The sequence below is a fragment of the Piliocolobus tephrosceles genome, chromosome 5 (genome assembly GCF_002776525.5).
Source record: "Piliocolobus tephrosceles isolate RC106 chromosome 5, ASM277652v3, whole genome shotgun sequence".
In the NCBI taxonomy this organism is placed as follows: Eukaryota; Metazoa; Chordata; class Mammalia; order Primates; family Cercopithecidae; genus Piliocolobus; species Piliocolobus tephrosceles.
This window is the reverse complement of record NC_045438.1, coordinates 37,731,969-37,756,044: the sequence shown is the minus strand read 5'-3', so window position 1 is coordinate 37,756,044 and position 24,076 is coordinate 37,731,969. Positions and strand designations below refer to the sequence as shown.

Here is a 24,076-nt window from a genome sequence, read left to right as displayed (position 1 = left end):
AAAGTTACCATTTGTAGTTTTCCTTGAAGACTTAAAAGTCATGAACACTTGATTGTTTTTCATTTTACATATTTTTTTCTTACAAGAATAATAGTCTTCAAATAAAAGTTATTTCTGCCTTGATGAAATTATTAAATGAGGTTGGAACATTGAGCATTCGTTACTGAATAAATTCCTAGATTTGTTTGCTGCTTGAAAGCAAAGTAAGTTTTAAACTGTAAGACTTTGAGGGAGTATATATATTTCTGTAAGATTAATAACAGCCAGCACTTTTGAGACAATTTTTTAGTATATCAAGTATAATACTAAGAATATAAGAGAAATTTAGGATGTGTAGGTTACAAAACTAGAATAAAACCAAAGCTCTGAGAAAGAGGTTGTTTAGCAGGTAGACTGTAGTGAATTGAATCTGGAAACTTTCCAGATTCTTTGAAAGGATAGAGAGGTGAAACTTCTTCCAGTGTTTGCAAACTTAGAATAAATGTAGAATAAACCGTAGGTCAGTGTGATCATATGGGTTGTCTCTTTCAGGCACACTTTTATACGTGGAAATACTTTTTGCATAACAGCCCTTTTGGGGTTAACTTTAACGAATAATTTAGGCTCGTGCTCTTCTTTTTCAGCCCTGATGCTCTGATGATGTCAGGGGCAGAGCAGAACCCACAGGAGGGAGGCAGGGTTGACACAGTGTTCCAGCAGGAGGCTAGGTTGGAACACTGCATCAGGTAAGAGTAAAACTACACCCCTGCCTCCGGAAAAATACAGTCTTAAAGACTAACATTTGTGGGTGGGCAGGAAGCTCTTTGTCGGAGTACTTATATGGAGCAAAGTTGAAGGAGGTACAGTTTATTTCTAGACCAAATGGTTGTCCATAGACTGACTCTTGGTTTCTAGAACATAGGAGAGAAGCAATGCGTAATTTTGCTAATTTATCCCAGAAACAATTTTTGGATTTTCTAGGACAGCAGTTTTTCAAACTTCTAAATCTTTTTTTGTTTGGTTGGTTTTTGTTGTTGTTGTCGTCGTCGTTTATTTCAATGTGGAACAAACTTTTAAATCTTTAGACCCCTTTAGGCGTTCTTAAAATTTGTGGACCCCAAGAGTCTTCGTTTACATGGGTTAGATCTATCAAATACTTATATTATTAGAAATTAAAACTGATTAATTTTTGTTTTTACTTTATGTAAAAAAGCAATAATCCATTACCTATTGGCATAAATATTTTTAGGAAAATAACCGTATGCTCCAAAATTAAAGAAAAAATTATAAAAGGGGCGGCATTATTTTACATTTTTGCGAATGTCTTTTACATCTGTCTTGATAGAAGACAACGGAATTGTCATATTTGCTTCCGCATTGTCTGTTGGATATGTTGTTTTGTTTGAGGTATACCAGGGGTGTAAAAACTAAGCCCTGTGAGATAGATCCAGCCTACTGTCCATTTTTGACTAGCCCACAAGCCAAGAAAATTTTTTCTTTTTAATTGTTGAAAAGAAATCAAAAGAAGAATAATATTTTATTACACATTAAAAATTGTATGAAATTCAAATTTCAGTGTCCATAAAAATTGTATTAGAACACAGCAGTGCGCATCGTTTATTTATGAATTGTCTAGGACTGCCTTTGCACTGTAATGGTGGAGTTGAATTGTTGCAACAGATACCTTATAGCCACAAAACCTAAAATAGTTACTATCTGGCCTTATGGAGAAAAAAGTTTCCAAGTTAAATCTAGCCTCACACAATAAAAGGAAGCACTATTTCATGGCTTTCTCAGATAACATAATTATTGTTTGGTACCACATCAAAGCACAAATGATAATTTCTTAAAGGTTACTTGCAGTGTGGAAGCTGAAGCCACTTTAATGCATTTTTTATACCATAATTCATTGGATATTTGTAAAATATCAGATCATTGAGTTACATCTTTCAGATGTTGACATCTTTCATTATAAAATATTTAAAAAGTGTATTTGCTGATTTCACAACCTATCTTATCAAAGAAGCCTGTAAGTGCTGGAAGCTCTTGAGATTATGGACATGGATATACATTTTCCAAAATTTGGGTTTTCCCTTGAAACCTTCAGCATCGTCATTAGTAACCATTGGAAACAAATACTGAAAACATTGCTTTCCTTGAAATGACAAGCTCACTTCGTTCATTTTTGAGAAAATGCCTGCTCGATAACCAAGTCTGAATTATTATAGATTATCAGCTGTTCTTTCAAGAAAAATGGTGTTCCATGAAAAAAGTGGCTTGTTCAGCTTACAACTGAATCATACAAGTACTTTTCTATGAGATAACCATCGTACTTATTCATATGCAGCAGAAGTGTTGTGTGTATATATTTCCCATTTTGACACATAGAGGAAGATGTGTTTTTAGGGCTGAGATTTAATAAAATTAATTTGTACTGCTTCATGAACATTCATAAGTGAGATCAGCATACATATTTTCGTTTATTTAAATTTAATGCTTATGTATGTGGGGGGTAAGGAATACAATAACTGTAAGTGAAGAGTACAATGACTATATTTTGTTGCCACTGCCTTGATTCAGTGCAAATGTCAACATGGGAAAAGCATTATTACATGAATAATTTTCACCTTTCAGATCTCTAAAAGAGTCTTGGGGAGGGACTCTTAGAAAGGAGTCTGTGGTCCACAGTTTGAGGACTACAACTCTAGGAAAATAACTCTATTGAAATGGCTGTAAAGTATAATTGTTTGGGTGACTGGCATTTCACTTCACAGCCTCAAGCAACTAGACCCACTGCAGCTTTGTACCAGTGAACCAGAAATATTTCCAGAATCTGTCCCAAATCCTAACTGCCCTGAGGTGGGAGTATGGTACAGCCTGGCCCAAAATTTGTCAGTAGAAGAAATCATGAGAACTGTGGTCTTGAAAGCCGAACCAGGACTTCCAGATTGCCCTAAGATTGATATTTAAAACTAAAGTAATAGAGTCTTGCTTTAAATAAATTCTTTCAAAAATTAGTCATTCTGCAGTTAATACTGTTTTAATTCTATTTATTTTCTTCAGTACTTACCTGCTTTGGGGAATCCCTTAAAGATACTTCTTTATTATTCTCCTAGTAGACTTTCACTTTCAGTAAATTGTCAAATTTATAGCTACTGTTCCCCTTTCCCTTTGTTATCACTGGGGATAAAGGTTTATAATGTTTTTTTCCCACTGAAAACTATCCAGTGAGGAATTTTCTACTACTGTTTATCCTAAATAATTTTTTCATAAGTTCTTCTCTAAGAACTTTGACTTGAGGTCTTCATAGAATAATATCTGAAGTCTTCCTACCTCTATGCTACCCAGACACTTCTATTGAGAAGATATAGGACTCAAGAAAGAAATAATTTCTGATCTTAGAAAACAAAAATTAATCAGAGTACAATTATGAACTGCAGATTAGAACTTGCAATGTAGTATAATTATAAAGTTATAACGTCTGGGTAAGTAAAAAGGAAATATTTTGAGGGAGGCATGTAACAATAGCAGAAGGGACATTTGGAGAACTTTTCAGCTATCAGTACTTAATTGTGGTCCTAGGAACATGACAGTAAAGGAGAATGGAGTTAAATAAAAAAGATTACACAAGGAAACTGATTCAGAAAACACCTGATGCCCGTATGTATTAGGTCCTATGTTAGGCACTAAGACTTAAAAGATTTACTAATGAATAGATTGAAAAGTTAAAAGCTATACATTGCTAGGTTGTATTATATGGCTGTCTATTTAGAAATCTGAAGTATAGTGCTAACGTTTAATGGCAGCTGTCTTTCTGATGGAGAAACTCAGGTGCTGTTTGCCTATGCAACTTGCCTATGGTCAGACACAATGATATTGAAATGATATTTTTGATATGAGTTCTAAACCGATTAGTTACTCCCTGTTGACTGGGGTTATATTCAAAGCCAGCTTGGAAGAATTGGAATGAGAGTTTAGTGAACTTTGAAATTCCTTCTGTTTTTAAACATAATTTAGAGTTATTTTAAATTAAGGTTAACTATGCTTTAAAGTAGAATATGATACCTCAAAATACTTTAAAAACTGTTTTGAAATAGTATAATGGATTTGTAACTACCTCAGTTAAGTCTGTAAGTGCCAGTGAGCTTAGATAAAAGTTAAGTTTCATACGGGCCTTATTGACTTTGCTTTTTTCCCGTGGCTGGGGACTCGCTTCTTTTGCTGTGTGCCTTGCAAGTATATGCTGTTTTTTGTTAACAAGGGAGATTAGTAGAGGATATGTGAGTGAATTAGTATACGTCAGCAGTTCCCAAAGTATATTCCAAGGGAATACTGAAGGATTTTATTTGATGAAAAGGATGTGTGTCTGGAAAAAAAAATTGATTTAAATAAAGCTTATTTACTTTGAGACATCACAAGTCTTAATATACAAATGTGCATACGGATGCTCCAACAAAGAATTATTGTTTCCCCAAACTTACTTGAGCAGAAAACCTAATTTTTCAAAGCCACCTTACTGATTAGTATTCCATGGAATAGAATACACTTTGGGAAACTGGTATAAATCTATTTCTATTACCAGAAAATGATTTTAAAGCATGTGACCTATTGCAGTATTACTATATAATAACCTTCTTTTTATTCCTAACTAGATTTTATTTTCATGAAAAACTGTGGTTTTGGGTAGACCATAAGTAGCAGGAATAAGTAATGTCTGTTAAAATGCTCTCTCTGAGAACATGAGGAAAGGAGATTTACATTATATATTACTACTTGTAAAAATCATCTGTTAGCTTTTTTTAAATAAGTAAATATGCCTAAAATAAACTACAGTGTAGTCTTTATAGAGAATTTCTCTATTTTTAAATTGCAGATGTTGGGGATCAGCCAGGTGAGGTAGGTTATTCAGGCTCTCCTGCTGAAGCTCCTCCAAGCAAGTCACCATCAATGCCGTCACTAAACCAGACATGGCCTGAGCTGAATCAGAGCAGTGAGGTTAGCAAAGCTTTCCTTTTCTTTCGTTAAAAGTTAACTCTTTTAAGGTAAGATGTTCCAAAGAGGGTAATTTCAATCTGTCTCTTCCAGCATGCATGCATAATTGAGAGAATATATCAGATATACTATGATAAATGTTTGTAATTATGTGACTTTTTCGAGGTTTTCAAAGTATATATTCTGTCATTTGATTTCCACCACTTATCCCCATTAATACCTTGTGAGTTTAGAGAGGCAGATTTAGAAAGTTTAACCATCAAAAGGTAAATGACTTGGCCAAGATCTCATATCCAGTGAGGGACAAGAGCTAGGATTTGAACATAAGTCCTTTGATCCCTAATCAACTGCCACATCCACCGTGTCACACTGCCTTCTCAGTCCTGTAAACAAAGTATGTAATAATACATTTGGGATCTTAGCATTGGAAGTGATAAGAGAAGTGACTGATTCAGTTTCCATGTGAAGAAAGTATGTTTTACAACCCCAAAACTCTGTACAATTAGTTTTATTCAGTACAGAATGTTTAGCCATATTGAATGCGTTAAAGATGTGTCATATATGACCAAGCACAGTGTGCAAAATGGAATTTGGGACAAATGCACTGTTTCTCAATGTCTTTGAAACTACATTATCTAAAACATCAAAAGGGCCACTGATAAGAATAAGGGAAGAGGACCTGAGGCCCTGCCTCCCCTAAAACACCTGCTTAGGCCCCTATTAGAGCAGTTTTCTTTGTGAACAAGTTACATTTTTTTTCTTATTTTTTTTTTCTTTTTGTAGCATGTAGGAAATGCTAAAAATGTAAATATATAAAAGTTTGTTCACTTTCAGGAAGAAGTTCTAAGCTTCTGTCCTTTCCATGCCCTTTAAAGCCAGAAAAATGCTGGATTGAAGAGCATGCTAGATATTAATAATTTTGGACAGTTGGAAAACAGAAGTAACTGTGGTTTTATACTACTTCCTGCTCTATGACATAATCGCAGCCAAGATACTTGTGTCTGAGACATTATAACATCACACCATCCATCTTAGCATTGGATGCAAAACCATTAATACAAGTGCTTTTCTAGATGAAGGGAATAAACCTTGAAAGAATTTGCTAATATAGAGGGTTTATGAAAAGTAAGGTAATTGTTGTTGAGACACTACTGTTTTTGCTGCGTCTATTCATTTTGTGTCATTTTTTAAAAACCAATATATTAAAAGAATATTTTTATTCCATTGGTATCAGTTTGTAAATAAAAACGATTCTTTCTAAAGCATCTCAAATCTAAAGCCCATGTTCATTCTAAATAAAATCATATGTGATCATTAGAGACTAGAGATGGAAGTCCCTTCTAAATTCAGATAGTAAAAGTTGCATTTTTCCCTACTGAAATATTCCCATCAAGTTTTATTTATAGTATTTGGTAATGAGGTCATAATTTTTTTTCTATATGTGAAAAATCAAAATGTTAATAAAACATTGATTTTGAGACATTTAATGATATTTCTAAAAATATCTAGTTAGGATATGGAATTTAGATTACATTTTAATTGTCTTCCACAAAGCACTAGTAATCTTTCAACACAGATTTATTTAGCATCTGTGGTTACGGATGAGACAGTATAGGAGATGACAGATAATCTGTAACCTTTATGGAGCACTTTTGATATGTCAGTTCTGTTTTTAAAACAATACAAAACAAACTCTTTATGTATATTAACTCCTTTAGTTCTCTAAACAATCTTATGAGGTAGATATTATGTTACAGATAGAGAAACTGAAGTACAGAAGTTATGTAACTTGCCCAAGTTTGCACAGCCTAACTGGGATTCCAGTAGCCTGGTTCCACAGCTGTGAGCCCTTAAAAATTAAGTATGAAGATGATAAGAGTGTCCCTTTGTCCTCCAGGTAGCTTACATGGAGTCTTGTGAAACTAAGTTCAACTTCATGCCACCCAAATGAGGTACACAAGTGAAAAATCTTCTGTAAACTTTTCTCCACAGTTAGATAATTAGGATTTTAAAACTTCCTTCTGCGTCCCTGTAACAATAATTACTGAGGAAAAAACTAATTATATTAACAGATATTGACAAGTAACTTTCCTGAAATGATGCCACATGATAAAAGCAATTATTGTGGGATTTTTAATTCATGAAATACTTTGAATGGATCAGTATTTCTCAGAATATCTTAATTTTCATATGAAAACTAATCTGTAAGAAAAGTCGTGGAATTATTGTATTAGCCATATTTGTAGGTAATTTTCACCAGCGTGCTCATTTGCTGATATTTAATTTTTATATATCTTCTCAACTTAAATATCACTATTGTAAATAGTAAGTTGAACTTTGAAGCATAAAAATGTATATTTTCCCAAAGAGGGTTTTGGTTTATGGGGTAGTTTTGTCTTTTGTGTAAATATTTGTGTGTATACATTGTGTGTGTGTAGATGTTTTTCCTCTTTAGAGGATAACTGATAATTCTTAAGAATCAGATTTAAATGATAATTTTAATACAATTTTGATGTAAAAATTCTATACCATTTTATTACTAAGATCTCCAAAACAAATGGAATTTACTATAATTAATATTGACTTATCACTCCACCTGTTTTAAGAGGTATGATATTTTTTTGTGTACCTCTTTTAGAAGAGTAGTATTTCATATCAAAGTACATCTTTTGTATATAACTCATGCTCAGATGCTTGATTTGCTCTCATTGTGGCCGCATCCTGATTTTTCTAGCATGGGGTAGGGAGTGGGGAAGCGGGGGTGCCTGATTGGCAGTTCTGTCTTGTGATCTGGCATGGCCCTGTTTGTAGTGCTGATTGCAGGGGTTGACTTGCTACAGATTGACATAAGCTCTACATATATTAATTCCAGAATTCTTTGCATTTTATATCAATCATATTTTAGTAAATATCTATACATATGTGTCAAATATGTGCACGTACATAATAGAATCATCTTTCAGGGGTCGCACTGGCAAGTCGCACTGACTTGCTTTGTTTTGAACAAAACTTTGATTCTTTAGGATCACAAAATCAGTACATTAACATGTTCAAAGAGGGATTTGATGTTATTCTTTCTTTAGTCAAGACATTCCTCTTCAGTATTTTTACTTGGTGGACATTTATATCACTTAGACTTTGTTCCTGTATTGTGTTTTATTTTAATTCTGTAAGGCTTTAAATCTCTTCCATAGAGATTGCAATAAATCATTACTATACTTCTGATTGTGAAGCTCCTCACCTTACGAGATGACCCAGAATAAATACAAAATGTTGATGGAAAAATAGAAATTACTTAATTTTGTTAAACCTATGAAACACAACTTGCAGTGCAACCTCTGAATTACTTTGCTAAATCTTCTCCAGTGATCTTTTACTCCATCTTTCTCATCATGCTGACTTGTCTCTCCTCTGTCTATTCAGCAGTGGGAGACATTTAGTGAACGCTCTTCAAGCTCACAAACTCTGACCCAATTTGATTCTAACATTGCACCAGCTGATCCTGTAAGTCAATCACTTAGCTTGCTTGTTTGAGATTAATTTTATTAACCCAAATTTCCATTCATTATCGTTTTTAGCTGATATGCATGATTCAGTGGAGTGCTTAGAAGGAAGTGGCGGCAGGCTTTTCAGTTTTTGTGTGCTTAATGGTGGGAAAGACATTTTTTGCCATTCCTTTTTTCTAGTTATTTCGTTGAGAGAAAACTACGTTTTTAAAATCTGGTACATGTGTCTAGAGAAGCATTTTTTGTGACAATCTGTTTGGTTACCCTTATCATTTGCTAATTAAGTGTATATTTTATATACATACTGTTTATTTCAGTGTAGTGACACTTTATGTAAATAGTATTTGTATGCTTACACATCATGTAATATGTACTACATATGTAACTATGCAATGTCATCTTTTATTTTGACACGCCAAATGACATGGCTTTTATTTAATTAATATGTTGAGTCCTGTTAGAGAGAATCAAGTTCAGCAATACAGATGTTGGTCAAATATTCCCCTTATGCAAAGGAGCCTCTGTCTTGTCTTCTTGTGGCTTACTGTGTTGCTTTGAAAATGCTACAAAGTTCACATCCTGATTTAAAAAATAAGTTCTATCCCCACAGAGTTAATTTAATATATGCTTCACCTGTCCCTTGGGTTTTTTGAAAACCTTAGCTGTTAATTGTTCTTCTCCCTGTTCACTTCTCTGCTTTTTCTTTCTCTCTCTTTATTTATATATATATATATATATATTTTTTTTTTTTTTTTTAAGACAAGGACGTGCTAATAAGCACTTTCCAAAAAGAAAAGAGGGAGTAAGCAGGAAGTGAAGAAGTGTGTAAAGGCAAGATTTTAAAAATGAGCTGAGTAGAAAGATATGGGGAAAATGACATAAGACATTCTTTTTAGATGATCTGATCAAAGACAGCCAGCATTTATTAATTAAATGTAAAAATGGTCTTGTCATCTAAAGAGATTTTGAAGAAGTGGCATTTAAAGATAAAGTATACCTTTAGCAGTTAATGGTCCTTTGATGTGGTTTGTTTTTTGTTTTTTTGAGATGGAGTCTCGCTCTGTCGCCCAGGCTGGAGTGCAGTGGTGTGATCTCAGCTCACTGCAGCCTCTGCCTCCTGGGTTCAACTGATTCTCCTACCTTAGCCTCCCGAGTAGCTGAGACTACAGGTGTCCACCACTACGCCTGGCTAATTTTGTGTGTGTGTGTATGTGTGCGTGTCTATATATATTTTAGTAGAGGCGGGGTTTCACCATGTTGGCCAGGCTGATCTTGAACTTCTGACCTCCAATGATCCACCCACCTCGGCCTCCCCAAGTGCTAGGATTACAGGCTTGAGCCACCACGCCTGGCCTGATGTGTTTTATCATTTTAAAGAATTTATATGAAATCTAGAGGCTGCTGTTCTATTTGTTGAATTCAAACATAATGTATGTTTTTTAAATGTTTATTTTATAGTCTATTAAGTATTCAAGGACCAGTTGATATGTAGATTATCTCTGCCTTTTGCTTCTCATTTCTTGCTACATTTAAGGCATTTATTTTTTGTTTTAGTCTCTGAAAAATGAAGGAGAAATACAAGGCAATGCTTGAAAACTTTGCTGCTTATTGGCTGAATTGACAAGTTCTGTAAATTAAAAGTTTTACCTTTATGTTTTCTTTTAAAGTTTAAAGTTTTACCTTTAAGCTTTAAGTTTTGCTTCTCTATATTATTCCTGTCTCATTATTGTACAGTTAAGCTAATATGAAAGTACTTAATGAAAGTACTCTATATGGGAAGGAAGGTTTGATATAGCAATAAAGAAACTGTTATATTCTGTAACCCTTAAAAAACAGTGACGACAATCACACATAGTATTATGATTCTTTGTCAGGCCAGGCAAGAACATTATGTATAAAAATCTAGAACTCAGAAACAAAGTAAATTGACCTATGACTGACAGGAAATGTAGAGAAATAGTTGGTTGAATAGCAGTGATGTTCTTCACACTTCTTGGAAATAATACTCAAATTTGCAACTCTAGTGTCTAAAATTATGTGACTCACTACTTTCCTTTGTTATCTCTAATGTGTCAGGAGGCTCTCGGAAAATAGAGTGATTAATTTGCATTTTAAACTTGAATTTAGACCTCTGAATTTGATTTTAAAAAATTGTCATTCTTAAATACTCATATTTATAATCTAATACCTAGAAATATCTTATTTATTTTATGGTGGCAAACTTAAATCTGATCTTTGTTTCCCAACCAGTATTCTTACTTTAAATTTGCAATTAGAGGAGTAGCCTACTTTCTGTTAGTTGTGTCCTACAGTGTCTAAGTTTGTTAACCTTCATTTAATACTTACCTGAAGTATTACCCATCTACAGACCCACTACAGCCTGTAGCCACAATCCCACATGATCCTTTGCAAGGCTTTGTATAAATAAGGATTATAAGTAAGTAAATAAGGCACATTCAGATTAGAAGGGAATCACCTAAGGGGAAAAAAAACTTACACTTCTAATGTGAATTTAACATTTCTTACAGTATTGGAAATATTTAATGGACTATTAAAAAGAAACTAAATTATAATAATTAGCCATTTGCTCAGTAAAAGTCTGTACAAATTTCCAGACTGGTCTGTAGCATTTAGAGACAACCACTACACAGTGCAGTGACCCCATTTGCAAACCAGATGATTAGTTATTAAGCTTTCATAGTTCTGGTGAAATTGAGATTCTGATGGTCTTGTTTCCAGAAACTTGATCTCTTTTGTTGAACTGCTTGTCAGTTAAAAGCCTTTGGTAGAATCTGCTTCTGCTAGGATATACATGAATGAAAACACTAGGAAAATTGTAGGCGGATGAGAAATGTAATGCATTAATTAGTCTTTGCTGTGATTGATTGCACTGCAAATATATGAAAATGCTAGTTAACATTCCCAGCTGTTCCAAGCTTTATAAATCTGATTTTATATACACATACACATACGTTGAATATAGATTTAGATGAATGTTATGAATTAAAGCATTTAAGAAGTTTTTCTTTTTTTAAATTTCTAATTTGCTTTCTGTTTGGAATAAGAACTTATTTTCTCATGAACTATCATTTTTTTCTCCTTTAATCTTGCCTTATAAAGGTAAATTCTGATTTTCATAACAGTTATTTCTGGTATTAAATGTAAATTAAGAAAATAGTAGAGTTGCTCCTAAAGCCATGTTTTTATAACCAAAATATAACTTAATATCTTAAAGGTATTTTTATAAATACTTTCCTGAGAATGACTCATTATTATATGACAAATCTAAACTTTCATCCATCTATAATGTTAATATTATTTGTAACTATAATTTTTTAGTTGTAGGGCAAGTGTTAGGTTGATTGGTTAAGTACATGAACCCTGTCGAGATTCTCCCTGGTGTAGGGGCAAGAAATTACTTTGAATGAATTTGATAGTGTAATAGATGTAAAGAATTTGTTATCAGTTGTTGGAATTCAGAGATGAGCATAAGCCAAGGAGATATGTCAGATAAGAGAGGGTGTGCTGAGCTTTGCCTTCTCTAGCAGGGGCTTGGTGTTAGCACAGTACTGTCTTACCAAAACAGTTTCCAACTTAAACTGAAAGGCCATTATCCTCCACACTAAATTATAAACTTAATTCATTCCTAGATACTAAAAATTTAGGATCTCAAATTCAGTCTTTAGCAGCCGCACATACAGAGTGTGAACTGACCCCTCATAGGAGGAGCTGAGCCCCCTTGGTGTTATATCTCAGCTGGTCTATTGCTGTTAAGCTGGGTACTTGATCTGGTTCTGGTTTCTGCCCTGGGAGTCTCAGTCCCCAAGATGAGGCCTATCTGTGTCCCAGGTATGCCTCTCTTTTCCTTCTTTTTCTGAGAGGCTACCATTGTCTTCATTCTCTCACCCTTTCTTTTGTGCTTTCATTCTAATCAGAAGTCTTTATATCAATTCCTTTAGTCCTCTAACTGGACTAGACTCTAGTCTAGTCTAGTTTAGAAATATCAGTTGTATTACAGTAATGAGAAAGGTTTAAGAAAAGTATTACCTTGTTAGAATGGGAGTCTTGTTTCTCTTTAAAAAAATGGATTCCTTTGTGGCAGTTTTGTGCTAAATTTTGAGACAATCAAATTTAAACACTTCGAATTAATCTGTAGGAAGTATGTATTGTGCCTGCTATTGCAATGTCATAGGCATTTCAGTAACTTTGTTTCATAGGTTTAAAAAAGTATCAAATTTTCTTGAGCAGTTTACTGAAAATGAATTTTCAGTCTGTTATCTAGTTCTTGGATTCTCATGAAATAGTTTATTTTAACCTCAAGACTCATTTGCATAATTTTATGAGATCATTCCTCACTTTTTAATATTGTCTTGAACTATGTTTTTATAAGAGCATGCTTTAAATGTACATCTTACACACACACACACACACACACACACTTTTTGAGATGGGGTCTAGCTCTCACCTAGGGTGGAGTGAGATGGCATGATCACAGCTCACTGCAGGTTCCACTTCCCAGGCTCAAGGATTCTCCTACCTGGCCGGGCACAGTGACTCAAGCCTGTAATCCCAGCACTTTTGTAGGCCGAGGCAGGCAGATCACGAGGTCAAGAGTTTGAGACCAGCCTGGCCAGCATGGTGAAACCCCGTTTCTACAAAAAATACAAAAATTAGCTGGGTGTGGTGGCAGGTGCCTATAATCCCAGCTACTTGGCAGGAGAATCGCTTGGACCTGGGAGGCGGAAACGCAGTGAGCCAAGATTGCGCCACTGCACTCCAGCTTGGGCCACAGAGCAAGACTCCATCTCAAAAAAAAAAGGAACCTCCTACCTAAGCATCCTGAGTAGCTGGGACTATAAGTCATGGGCCATGCCCAGATAATGTTTATATTTTTTGAAGAGACAGTGTTTCACTGTGTTGCTTAGGCTGTTCTCTGGGCTCAAGTGATTCTCCTGCCTTGGCCTCCCAAAGTGCTGGCATTACAGGTGTGAGCCTCTGTGCCCAGCTTTCACGTAAATCTTTAATCATTCCACTTAAAAAGTTTTTTTTTTTTAATTAGCAGATATTAGGCATATATAGTGAGCTTGATTTTTAGATAGAATTCTAGAGCTTTTAACTTAAAAAGCTTATTTTCATGCCTGCCTTAGTGTAAATGGGAAAGCCTATCCACTGGTTTTTACAGTTTTATTAGTTTTATTGCATGGCATTAGCTTGACATTTTAATACAAATTCTGTATTTCCTCCCATTTGTCTCTAGGATACTGCTATTGTTCATCCAGTTCCCATTCGTATGACTCCAAGCAAAATCCACATGCAGGAAATGGAACTTAAAAGAACTGGCAGTGGTAAGGAAGCTGTTGCTGGTTTGTATTTTAGTTTTGCATCAAACTAAAATACGTAAGTAATTGTTCTGTCAAGGTTCAATTTTCTTTCATCGTTGCTTATTTTTTAAGCTAGTACTTTCTGTAATTATGTGTGTGTTCATGCATATTTATTTATGTTGCAGTTTTTAAAAGGAGTTTATTTTAAATTATAGAGTTTTAAAATAAGGACATACGAAAATGTGACATTTCTAATACCCTGTGGGTTTTTATGGTCACCCTTGTAAATTTACGTTTAAAATATGTTAAAACTTTAACTGAAGAGATATATGTTAAAATAAATTTTGGCTTGGAAATGGTATGTTTTACTTGAACTCTTGGAATGTCTCATTTTAGACTAAATGTTTCAGGGTTTCTCAAAGGTAGATTTTTTTTTTTTTTATAAATCAGCGTTATAAATTAACTTACTTTACAGCTTATTTATGTAGTGTTTTGTTTAAGTGTGCTACAGGAATAAAATTAAGTGTGAACATGCAAATAAACTTTTTCATTATAAACTATCTTCTATTATGACAGAAAATAAAATTCTAAATATATAGTTTTACATTTGTTTTTATTAAAAATACTATTCTGTCTTACATTTTATGTTTTTACCTGCCACTTCTTTGGATATTTAAATGAAGTCTTACACTCTGAGCTTTATGAGTTTATCAGTTCAAATACCTATATCTTGTATTTTTACCTATTAATTCATAGATCATACAAATCCCACTAGCCCATTACTTGTGAAACCATCTGACCTTTCAGAAGAAAATAAGATAAATTCATCAGTGAAATTTGCTTCTGGTAATACTGTAGGTAAGTGAAGTATTACATCTTCCATTTGAAGTTTACTAAGTCTGGATTTAGAGTCTCACTATTTCAGATGTGTACCCATTTAATACTGTCTTCACTAGATAACACTTTGCCCTGTCTGTGAATAAATGGTTGCCCATTGACTCCTGCTTCAATGCAGGCCTCCTGTTTTGCCATCCCTCTCTGTGTAGCCAGGTTTGGTCTTATGGCTCTTTCCCAGTAGTTCCTTCCTTTTCTGTCACACAAGAAATTGTGTATACGTTCATTCAGCCAGTGTTAATTGGATACAGTATGCCAGGATCTGTTCTAGGCACTGGGGATTGAACAGTAAAAAAAGTCTTTGCTGCTATAGAGTTTACATTCTGTAAGGGAGATAAAGGGGGGATAAAAAGTAACTCTTATATTAGAAAGTAACTAATACTGTGGATAAAAATAAAGCTGGGAGAGGGTGGAGAGAGTGCCATTTTAAATAGGATGGTCAAGGAAGACTTTACCAAAAAAAATGTCATTTGAGTGAAAACTTGAAGGAGATAAATTAAGCTGTACAAATCCAGAAGGAAAATTAAGGCCCAACAAACAGCAAATGTAGAGCCCTAAGGCAGGACCTGCTTCTAGAATAGCAAGCAAATACCTGGAATAGAATTAGTTAGCAAATTTGACAGGGAAAGTGGTAGGACAGTAACAGGAGGCAGTGTCAGATTTTCTTTGACTTAGTGAGATGAAAAGCCAGTTGAAGGTTTGAATGGAGGAGTGATGTGATCTGAGCCTCCTTTTTAACTGGGTCACCCTGGCTGTCCTAATGATAATAGGCCAGAAGAAGGTGAGACAAAACAGTACACAATTTAGGAGACAGGGGTAATCAGGCAAGAGAAGATGGTGACAGCTTGGTGTCTAGGGTGCAAGCAGTGGAAGTGATATGAAGTGGCTGGACTCTGGCTATTGTGTACATTGTGGAGGAAAAGACCTCAAGAGTTGCTTTTACCTGTGTGGTATAGGATGTAAGAGAGAAAGGAGTCAAGGATGGTTCCAGGGTTTTTGGCCTGGACAACAGGGAAATGAAGAAAACTGATAGCAGTAGGTTTGTAGGGAAAGAATCAAGTTCAGTTTCATGTGTGTTAAACTTGAGGTGCCTGTTAAAATATCCAGATGGAAATATGTTCATTTTAATGTCATTCTTGTACCAACTAGATGATTCTGTGATTTACAAGAAAAAGGAAGGAGGAGATACATTTTGAAATACAACTAAATTAACCAGTGCCTTCAGCTTATGACTCTTGAACGTATATAGTAATATTCCTTCAGATTGTCTCTAGAGTTGCTATCTTAAAATTTCTTTTTTCTGTCACAACTCTTAGTCTATTTCTGGGATTCTCTTCTGTAAGCACATTTTATTCCCATGTCAAATTTTTAATTTTCACATTAACAATTTTAAAATTACTTTATTTAAAAGTTTCTAATTTGTTCTTTAAGAGTGACCTTTTTGTCCATTACAGAAGTGACATATGTATTGTAGAAATGTAATAGATAAAAATGAAATAATTAATCATATTCTCACTAGTCCACCAATGTCCATGATTAACAGATTCATTGTCAACTTTAGTTCTCATTCTGCACATATGTAAGTTATGTTTGTATCTAAAGTGAAATTATAATACAGTCATCCCTCAATATGTTTAGGGAATTGGTTCCAGGACCCCCATGGGTACCAAAACCTGTGAATTTTCAGCTCTCTGATATGTGGAATGGTGTAGTATTTGCATGTAACCTATGCATATCCTCCTGTATACTTTAAATCATCTCTAGATTACTTATAATACTTAATACAATGTAAATAGTTGTTTTATTGGGCCAGGCACAGTGGCTCACACCTGTAATCCCAGCTCTTTGGGAAATCAAGGCAGGAGGATTGCTTAAACCCAGGAGTTAGAGACCAGACTGGACAATATAGCAAGACCTTATTTCTACCAAAAAAAAAAAATATATATATATTTATATATGCGCGCACACACTCACACGAACTATATTTAAAAAAAAAAGTGGTCATGCTGTATGGTTTTTTATTTGTGTTTTTTTTTATTGTTGTATTGTTACTTTATTTTCTAATATTTTCTGTTTGCGGTTTGTTGAATCCTCAGCTGTTGGACCTACAGATACAGAACCACAGATTTGGAGGGCCACATTGTATATGTACTGTTCTGTGACTTATTTTGAATATTTCTGCATCATTAAGTATTCATTATTTTTTCTAGACTATAACTTGCTTTGTCTACTGTGTAAATATGCCATGATTTATTTGATTTGTAGTTAATTTTTTACAGTTAATAACACCAGGATGAACTGTTAGCCTATTAGCCAATCTTTGACTATCTCTGGCTTGAAACAGCATATCACTTATATTTGTTTGGAGTAGATAGAGCAAAAAGTAAAGAAATGATTATTATTAAATAGGACATATCCCATTTATCAGCAGATGGTTACAGTAGTTCAGACTCTTTTACTTCTGACCCAGAACAGATCGGGAGCAATGTAACTCGTCAAAGGTCAGTATTTCTGTCAATGAAAAGCATGTTAAACTATCTTGCTGCATTTTAATGTTTAAAACTATTTAGAACCAAGCACAAATGATTTTGTTATCTGAAAGCTGATAGGTTACTTTTTGATTTATGTAAAAGACAAGTAATTTGATCCTTTCCACTTGAATAGAAAAACAAAAAGAACCCTGACTTTCTAAATGGTATTTTGTGGAAGCTCTAAAAAGAGGTGATAACTTCTTGGCGATAGAAGTTTTGTAAGTCCTTTTTGTACCTAAACAGTGAGAGTCTGTTAAGTAATACATGTATAGCCTTATGGCAAGTACCAAAAGAATTCTGTGTTTCAAAACACCGTCCAAAAGCACAGTCCAGTGGTGGGCCACCTCCCCACCCTGAAGTTCTGCATTATATATAACCTTTCAGGCACAAGCAAGGTGTGGGATAGGGTGGAGAAAGGTGTGGGATAGGGTGGAGGATGGCTAGAGATTTGTCTGCAAGGGCTTTACCATCCACTAAAAACTGTGTGCGGGACAGAAGCATCTTTCTCTCCTCACTTTTTGCACGTGGTAGGTATCATTTTGCTGCATGCCTGGTGTAGCGAGGATGCAGAATCTCCAAACAGCTTAGAGTCAGAAGGCTGCTTGTCTTCCTTTCTGATTCTTCATGTAGTTCTTCCTGTGTTTCTTAGCATTCTCAGTCATCTTGGATTTTACTCTGCTGTTTATTCTCATATGTGAAGATCAGATTACCAGAGTCCTTGGAGACTCTTTTCAGAATATGAAAGACTTTGGTAGCAAAGAAGTGAATCTCTAGGGCGAGTTGAGTTTGAGCATAGTCACCTCTAAAATGAGATGGTCTGTGTGGACACATGAAAGGGTACTGCAGCTCACCAAAATCCAGACCTTAATAGATTGAAAGCTAACCATATCTGAAAGTAGACTTTCCTTTTTACAATTTTTTTTTTCAGACTATTATTACCTTTAATTGAATGGGAAAGCATCACACTAAGTATGCAGTCTATTATGAAATCATGTTGACAACTAAATTTCTTTTCAAAATTTTTGAGACTGGGCACATCTGTAATCCTAGCACTTTGGGAGGCTGAGGTGGGCGGATCACCTGAAGTCAGGAGTTCGAGACCAGCCTGGCCAACACGGTGAAACCCCATCTCTACTAAATACAAAAATTAACCAGGCGTGGTAGCATGCACCTGTAATTCCAGCTACTCGGGAGCTGAAGCAGGAGAATCGCTTGAACCCAGGAAGTGGAGATTGCAGTGAGCCAAGATGGTGTCACTGCACTCCAGCCTGCACAACAGAGTGAGACTGTCTCAAAAAAAAAAAAAAATTGAAATTTTGCTTAGTAACTTTATTTAAAAAAATGGTTAGCCACATAAAATAATCAGTTGTGTAGGATACATCAAAAACAGTGCTATCTTAATTTATTTTAACACTTACATACTTGAGTGTTGAGAAAATGTCATGCTAATAAGATCCTTTGCTGCTTAGTCAAGTTTGAATGTTTAAAAAGAAAAAAGCTCTGATACCAGTAGTATGACCAATTATGATGGGGTGAATTTTGCAGATCTCATTCAGGAACATCGCCTGATAACACTGCACCACCACCTCCCCCTCCAAGGCCACAGCCCTCTCATTCCAGATCATCGTCTTTAGATATGAATCGGACCTTTACAGTCACCACAGGTAGGGGCTAGAGAACCATAATATACATTATCATTTAATTTTAAAGTTAATCCAACACACATACACATTTTATTTTTGTTTCTATTAACATGTCTTTTAAAAATATTTGTCTCGCCGGGTGTGGTTGTTCACACCTGTAATCCCAGCACTCTGAGAGGCAGGCAGATCACTTGAGGTCACAAGTTCGAGACCAGCCTGACCAACATGGTGAAACCCCATCTCTACTAAAAACACAAAAATTAGCCAGAAGTGGTGGTGCATGTCTGTGGTCCCAGCTACTTGGGAGGCTGAGGTGGGAGAATCCCTTGAACCCGGGAAGCAGAGGTTTCAGCAAGCCAAGATTATTTCACTGCGCTGCAGCCTGGGTGACAGAATGAGACCCTGTCTCAAAAAAAAAAAAAAAATTATCCGAAGGAAAATTTGGGTTAAAAAGATAGCAGATGAGAAGCAATTTTTTTTTCTTAACGACCACTTAAAGTGTGTTTGAGTGCAAATGATGAAGATGGGAACCTGAGAGATGTCACAGGAAATTTTAAAAGAACAATGTTGTGATATCAAGTTGGAGGGGACTGATAGATTTCAATTTGGCTGATGAAGATGAAAAGTCATAACTTACCCAGGTTTTCAATTTTTGAAGAACTGGCAGTATTGTTGTTACCTTGGTTAACATAGAAAAGTTAGGGCAGAGGATGAAGAAGTGATGTTTTAGTCACTGAGTTTAGAATGGTGAGGAAAAGTGAAGTGTTAAGTGAAAGGGAAAATTTGGAAGTTTTCATTTGATACTTAAACAGCAGTCAGAGATATGAGAAGAAAATCAAGGTTGTTTACTATTATGGAAATAGGCAGGAGTATGCCAGGAGGGCTTCATGTAATAGAGGTAAGAAGCAAAGCGACATCTGATGAAAGGCTGTGAGATTTGGTCTTTAGGTTACATACAGACCATGTAACAAGTTAGTACCTGCCGTCTAATGCTTAACAAACATTCTTGGAAATCTTTATCATGTAGTCACATTCATTCAGCCTATTTCTTCTATTAACAAAGTGATTATACAGTTACTAAAAAGAACACTTTTGTATTCATGCAGGACAACAACAGGCTGGAGTTGTTGCCCATCCTCCTGCAGTGCCTCCAAGACCACAGCCCTCACAGGTAATTCTCCAAGGTATTTATTACTAAACGTCCCATGATCACTTTTCCTGCTAGGTATTTAATTCTGTTCTCAAATTATTTGGAAGGTCAGGAATGATCTGATGGTCATCCTTAAAGAGCATTTAATTCAGTGAGGCTAAATCTCATTTTGAAAGATACACATTTCAAGAATGATCTGAGTTATTTTTTGAAAGAGCCTTAAAAGTGAAATGATAATGTCTTGACAGAGAAGAGTTTAGTTGAAACAACAATGGATTGGGAGATAGGAGAGATCCATTACTGTCCTGGGTGTAGCAGTGACTCACAAAATCACTTGACTGGGCTGGGTGCAGTGGTTCACACTTGTAATTGCAGCACTTTGGGAGGCTAAGGCAGTAGGGTTTCTCAAGCCCAGGAGTTCCAGACCAGCCTGGGCAACATAGTGAGACCCCCCGTCTCTAAAAACAAAAAAAAAATTAGCTGAGTGTGGTGGTGTGCACCTGTAGTTCCAACTACTTGGGAGGCTGAGGTGGGAGGATCTCTTGAGCCTGAGAGGTCAAGGTTGCAGTGAGCTGTGATTGCACCACTGCACTCCAGCCTGGGTGACAGAGTGAGACCCTGTCTCAAAACAAAACAAGATACCCCAAAATAACCTCACTGCATCTCTCTGGATGTGTTTACTACGTGAGTTAAGGAAGTATAATGACCTCTGCATCGCTTCCACATCGAAATTAGAGTGTTGTAGTAGACATTTATAAAATGCTTTGGGACAGCCTTAGTGGCTGAAGTTAAGGATCACATTATACATAAAGTGTTGGAATGAGACTTAGCAGGGACTTAAAAGATAAATTGGAATTTATTGGAAAGAAGATATTCCAAACCGAAGGTATGACATCCACAAGCCATGGAGGTGTGTGTTAAGCCTGGCACATTCCTCAGGGGAAAACAAGTTCGTTCAGCACAGCAGGAGTAGATGTGCGGAGTGGTGGGAAATGACGCTAGAGAGGTAGGGAGGAGGCAGAGCATCTCCCATATCATAGTAAGAAGGACAGAGTTTTTCTTAGAAGAGATGAAGAATTTTTAAAGAGAAGAGACTTCAGGTGTCTTTCTTTAGTATCCTTTACTTCCTTTGTCATAAAACATCTCACACTCTATTTTAATTTATTTCTTACTTGAGAAGCGACTTTATTAGGGTATAAGCGGGCCTCATTTGTTTTGTTCACAAGGAGATATTCAGTAAACATTTTTAGACTGAAGATGGAGCAGCATTGGTCTGGCAAAGGAGTGGAAGATGGATTGAAGGGAAGTGTTCCTGACATGTTGGGAGAATAGTTAGAGCAGTGGTCTTCACACTTTAAAAAGAGCAACCTTTTTAAGAAACATAGTGAAACATTAAAAACAAAATAACTTATTTAAGGAACAAACTATTGTGTATTAGCCCAGTTAAGAAAAAAATACGTGCAAATGGAGAATGGGGGTAGGGCCAGCCCTACCCTCTCCTTCAGTGTACTTTCTTTGCACTATAGTTTTTGAAAAAAATATCTTTTTATTGGAGGTTTATTATCTTAATTTTCTTTTAGTATCTTAGCTTTTCACTTATGGTTTAATCATGTATTTAGAGCTAAATGTTACTGTAATACACCTCTCTGAACTTACAGATAATAAAACAGGGCATCTTTATATACTAAATTTTCAAAGAAGAAGAAGATGACTCTGTGACACTGACAGGCTGATAAAATGTGTGTTCCTCTGTTTTGAACCATTGCATAGGCTCCTGGTCCCGCTGTGCATCGCCCAGTGGATGCCGATGGCCTCATAACTCACACTAGTACCTCACCTCAGCAGATACCAGAGCAACCAAATTTTGCAGATTTCAGCCAATTTGAAGTATTTGCTGCATCAAATGTAAATGAAGAACAAGATGATGAAGCCGAGAAACATCCAGAAGTCCTGCCGGTCAGTTTTCAAGGGCTTGGCTAATATTCTGCAGGCAGTCACTTCCCATACCATGTTGGGTCAACAGAGCAGATATTAGAGGTGACATCAGTGAGTAAAACATGCCCTAGGTCAGTGCTTCTCAACTTTTTTATTGGCCTCCAATATCTGCTGGTTGCAGTGTAATGCTTACTACGTATCAGAGTCTGGTGGGGGTGGGGGATTGATACCACATGAAAAGACACCACCACCTGGCTGTGGCTAAAACACTGCTTTGGGGGTTTCCATCTTAATGGTAAGCATCTGACTGCGTGATTTGGTGAAGATTTCCATGTGATAAAAGGCCATGGTTACCATAGCTCCACTCATTACAGCTTTTCCACAAGGGAACTTCACTAGATGTAACTTTTAGATCTAATTACAACTTTAACTATAACCAAATTTCAGCCAACTTCTAATTAAAGCATTTACAATTTGTATGAGACTAAGTTGCCTTAACTAAGCAAAGACTATAGGATACCAAAATTTAATATTCAGTGTTCTAGGACATTCTGTTGTAGTTCCAATGGCAAGAACTTCTCTAGGAATCTCTGACATAAATTGCTGACCACAAATGTGGAGTTGGAAAGACCAGAGGAATTCTGCAATCTCTTTCATATAGATCATGGCCATGGAAAATTTCCTACTAGCTCCCTTTTCAAACTTGTGACTTTCTGCTGTGCCCATTAGGGGACTGGGCTGCATCTAGGAGGGTCAGATTGGGCATGTAGAGGTGTGCACAAGGTACCGTACTCACTCCCCTGGGTGGATGCCTCCCTCTCCCAACCACAAGGACTTCCCAGACTAAGCACTTAGAGGTTCAGTGCAGTGGCTGCATCCTCACCCCGTCCTCCTCTCCCTCACACATCTGTTACATAGCTGCATCCTCACCCCGTCCTCTCCCTCACACATCTATTACCTGCATCCTCGCACCGTGCTCGTCTCCCTCACACATCTATTACCTGCATTCTAACCCTGTCCTCCCCTTCCTCACACATCTATTGCATAGCTGCATCCTCACCCTGTCCTCCTCTCCCTCACACATCTATTACATAGCTGCATCCTCGCCCCGTCCTCCTCTCCCTCACACATTACCTGCATCCTCACCCCGTCCTTGTCTCCCTCACACATCCATTACCTGCATTCTAACCCAGTCCTCCTCTCCCTCACACATCTATTACATAGCTGCCTCCTCACCTTGTCCTCCTCTCCCTCACACGTCTATTACATAGCTGCATCCTTGCCCCGTCCTCCTCTCCCTCACACATCTATGACCTGCATCCTTGCCCCGTCCTCCTCTCCCTCACACATCTGTTACCTACATCCTCACCCCGTCCTCCTCTCCCTCACACATCTATGACCTGCATCCTCGCCCCGTCCTCTCCCTCACACATCTATGACCTGCATCTTCACCCCATCCTCTTCTCCCTGGCACATCTGTTACCTGCATCCTCACCCAGTCATTCTCTCCCTCACACATCTATTATCTGCTCTCCCCTCTGCCTTTCAGTAGCAAAGAAATCTCATTTAATGAAGTTCCTTCAAGTTTCTTAACATCATCTCAGTTTTCTTGTTGTCTGAATATTTAACATTTTACTCTGATTTGTTACATATGCTATATTTATGCATAATTACATGTTATGTATAATTAATAGTGATAAACATATTCATTTTTAGGCTGAAAAAGCTTCTGATCCTGCAAATTCTCTTCGAGTTGCCAAAGCAGATAGTAAAACTGAAGAAAAGACAGCTGCTAGTGCTCCCACCAATGTGGTATGCAAAATGTCTTTTATAATAATAATTTTGTACATCATAAGTTATGTGAAATGATTTTTAGAAATAAGGTCAACCAGAAATCATCTAACCTGTTTCTCTACCTTTAACTGTAGTATAGTCAGTCTATCACAGAACAAAGTCTGCTTATTTAATGGAGATGATATTCTATAATCTATGTTAAATATGTGTCACAGGTTCTCAAAATTTAAGTGGTTATTACATTCTTCCCACTGTATAAGGTAGAACTTCTTTGTTTTTTTTTTTTTTTTGAGACAGAGTCTTGCTCTGTTTCCCAGGCTGGAGTGCAGTG

The 24,076-nt window shown here is 36.2% G+C and overlaps 1 protein-coding gene across 9 annotated transcripts in view; it reads left to right on the top strand.

Annotated features, from left to right (window-relative positions):
- REPS1 (RALBP1 associated Eps domain containing 1) overlaps positions 1-24,076 on the top strand; it is an 88,160-nt gene that overhangs the window by 56,986 nt on the left and 7,098 nt on the right. For 2 of the 9 annotated variants that reach the window (XM_023190961.2, XM_023190964.2), the window contains exons 9-17: positions 4,853-4,974; positions 8,395-8,475; positions 13,735-13,822; positions 14,555-14,656; positions 17,121-17,193; positions 18,769-18,887; positions 19,973-20,037; positions 21,787-21,972; positions 23,668-23,763. In XM_023190961.2, the coding sequence (XP_023046729.1) occupies positions 4,853-4,974; positions 8,395-8,475; positions 13,735-13,822; positions 14,555-14,656; positions 17,121-17,193; positions 18,769-18,887; positions 19,973-20,037; positions 21,787-21,972; positions 23,668-23,763 (932 nt within the window). The remainder of the gene's footprint in view (positions 1-4,852; positions 4,975-8,394; positions 8,476-13,734; positions 13,823-14,554; positions 14,657-17,120; positions 17,194-18,768; positions 18,888-19,972; positions 20,038-21,786; positions 21,973-23,667; positions 23,764-24,076) is intronic. The other 7 variants (XM_023190962.2, XM_023190963.3, XM_023190965.2 and 4 more) reach the window with 7 other exon arrangements.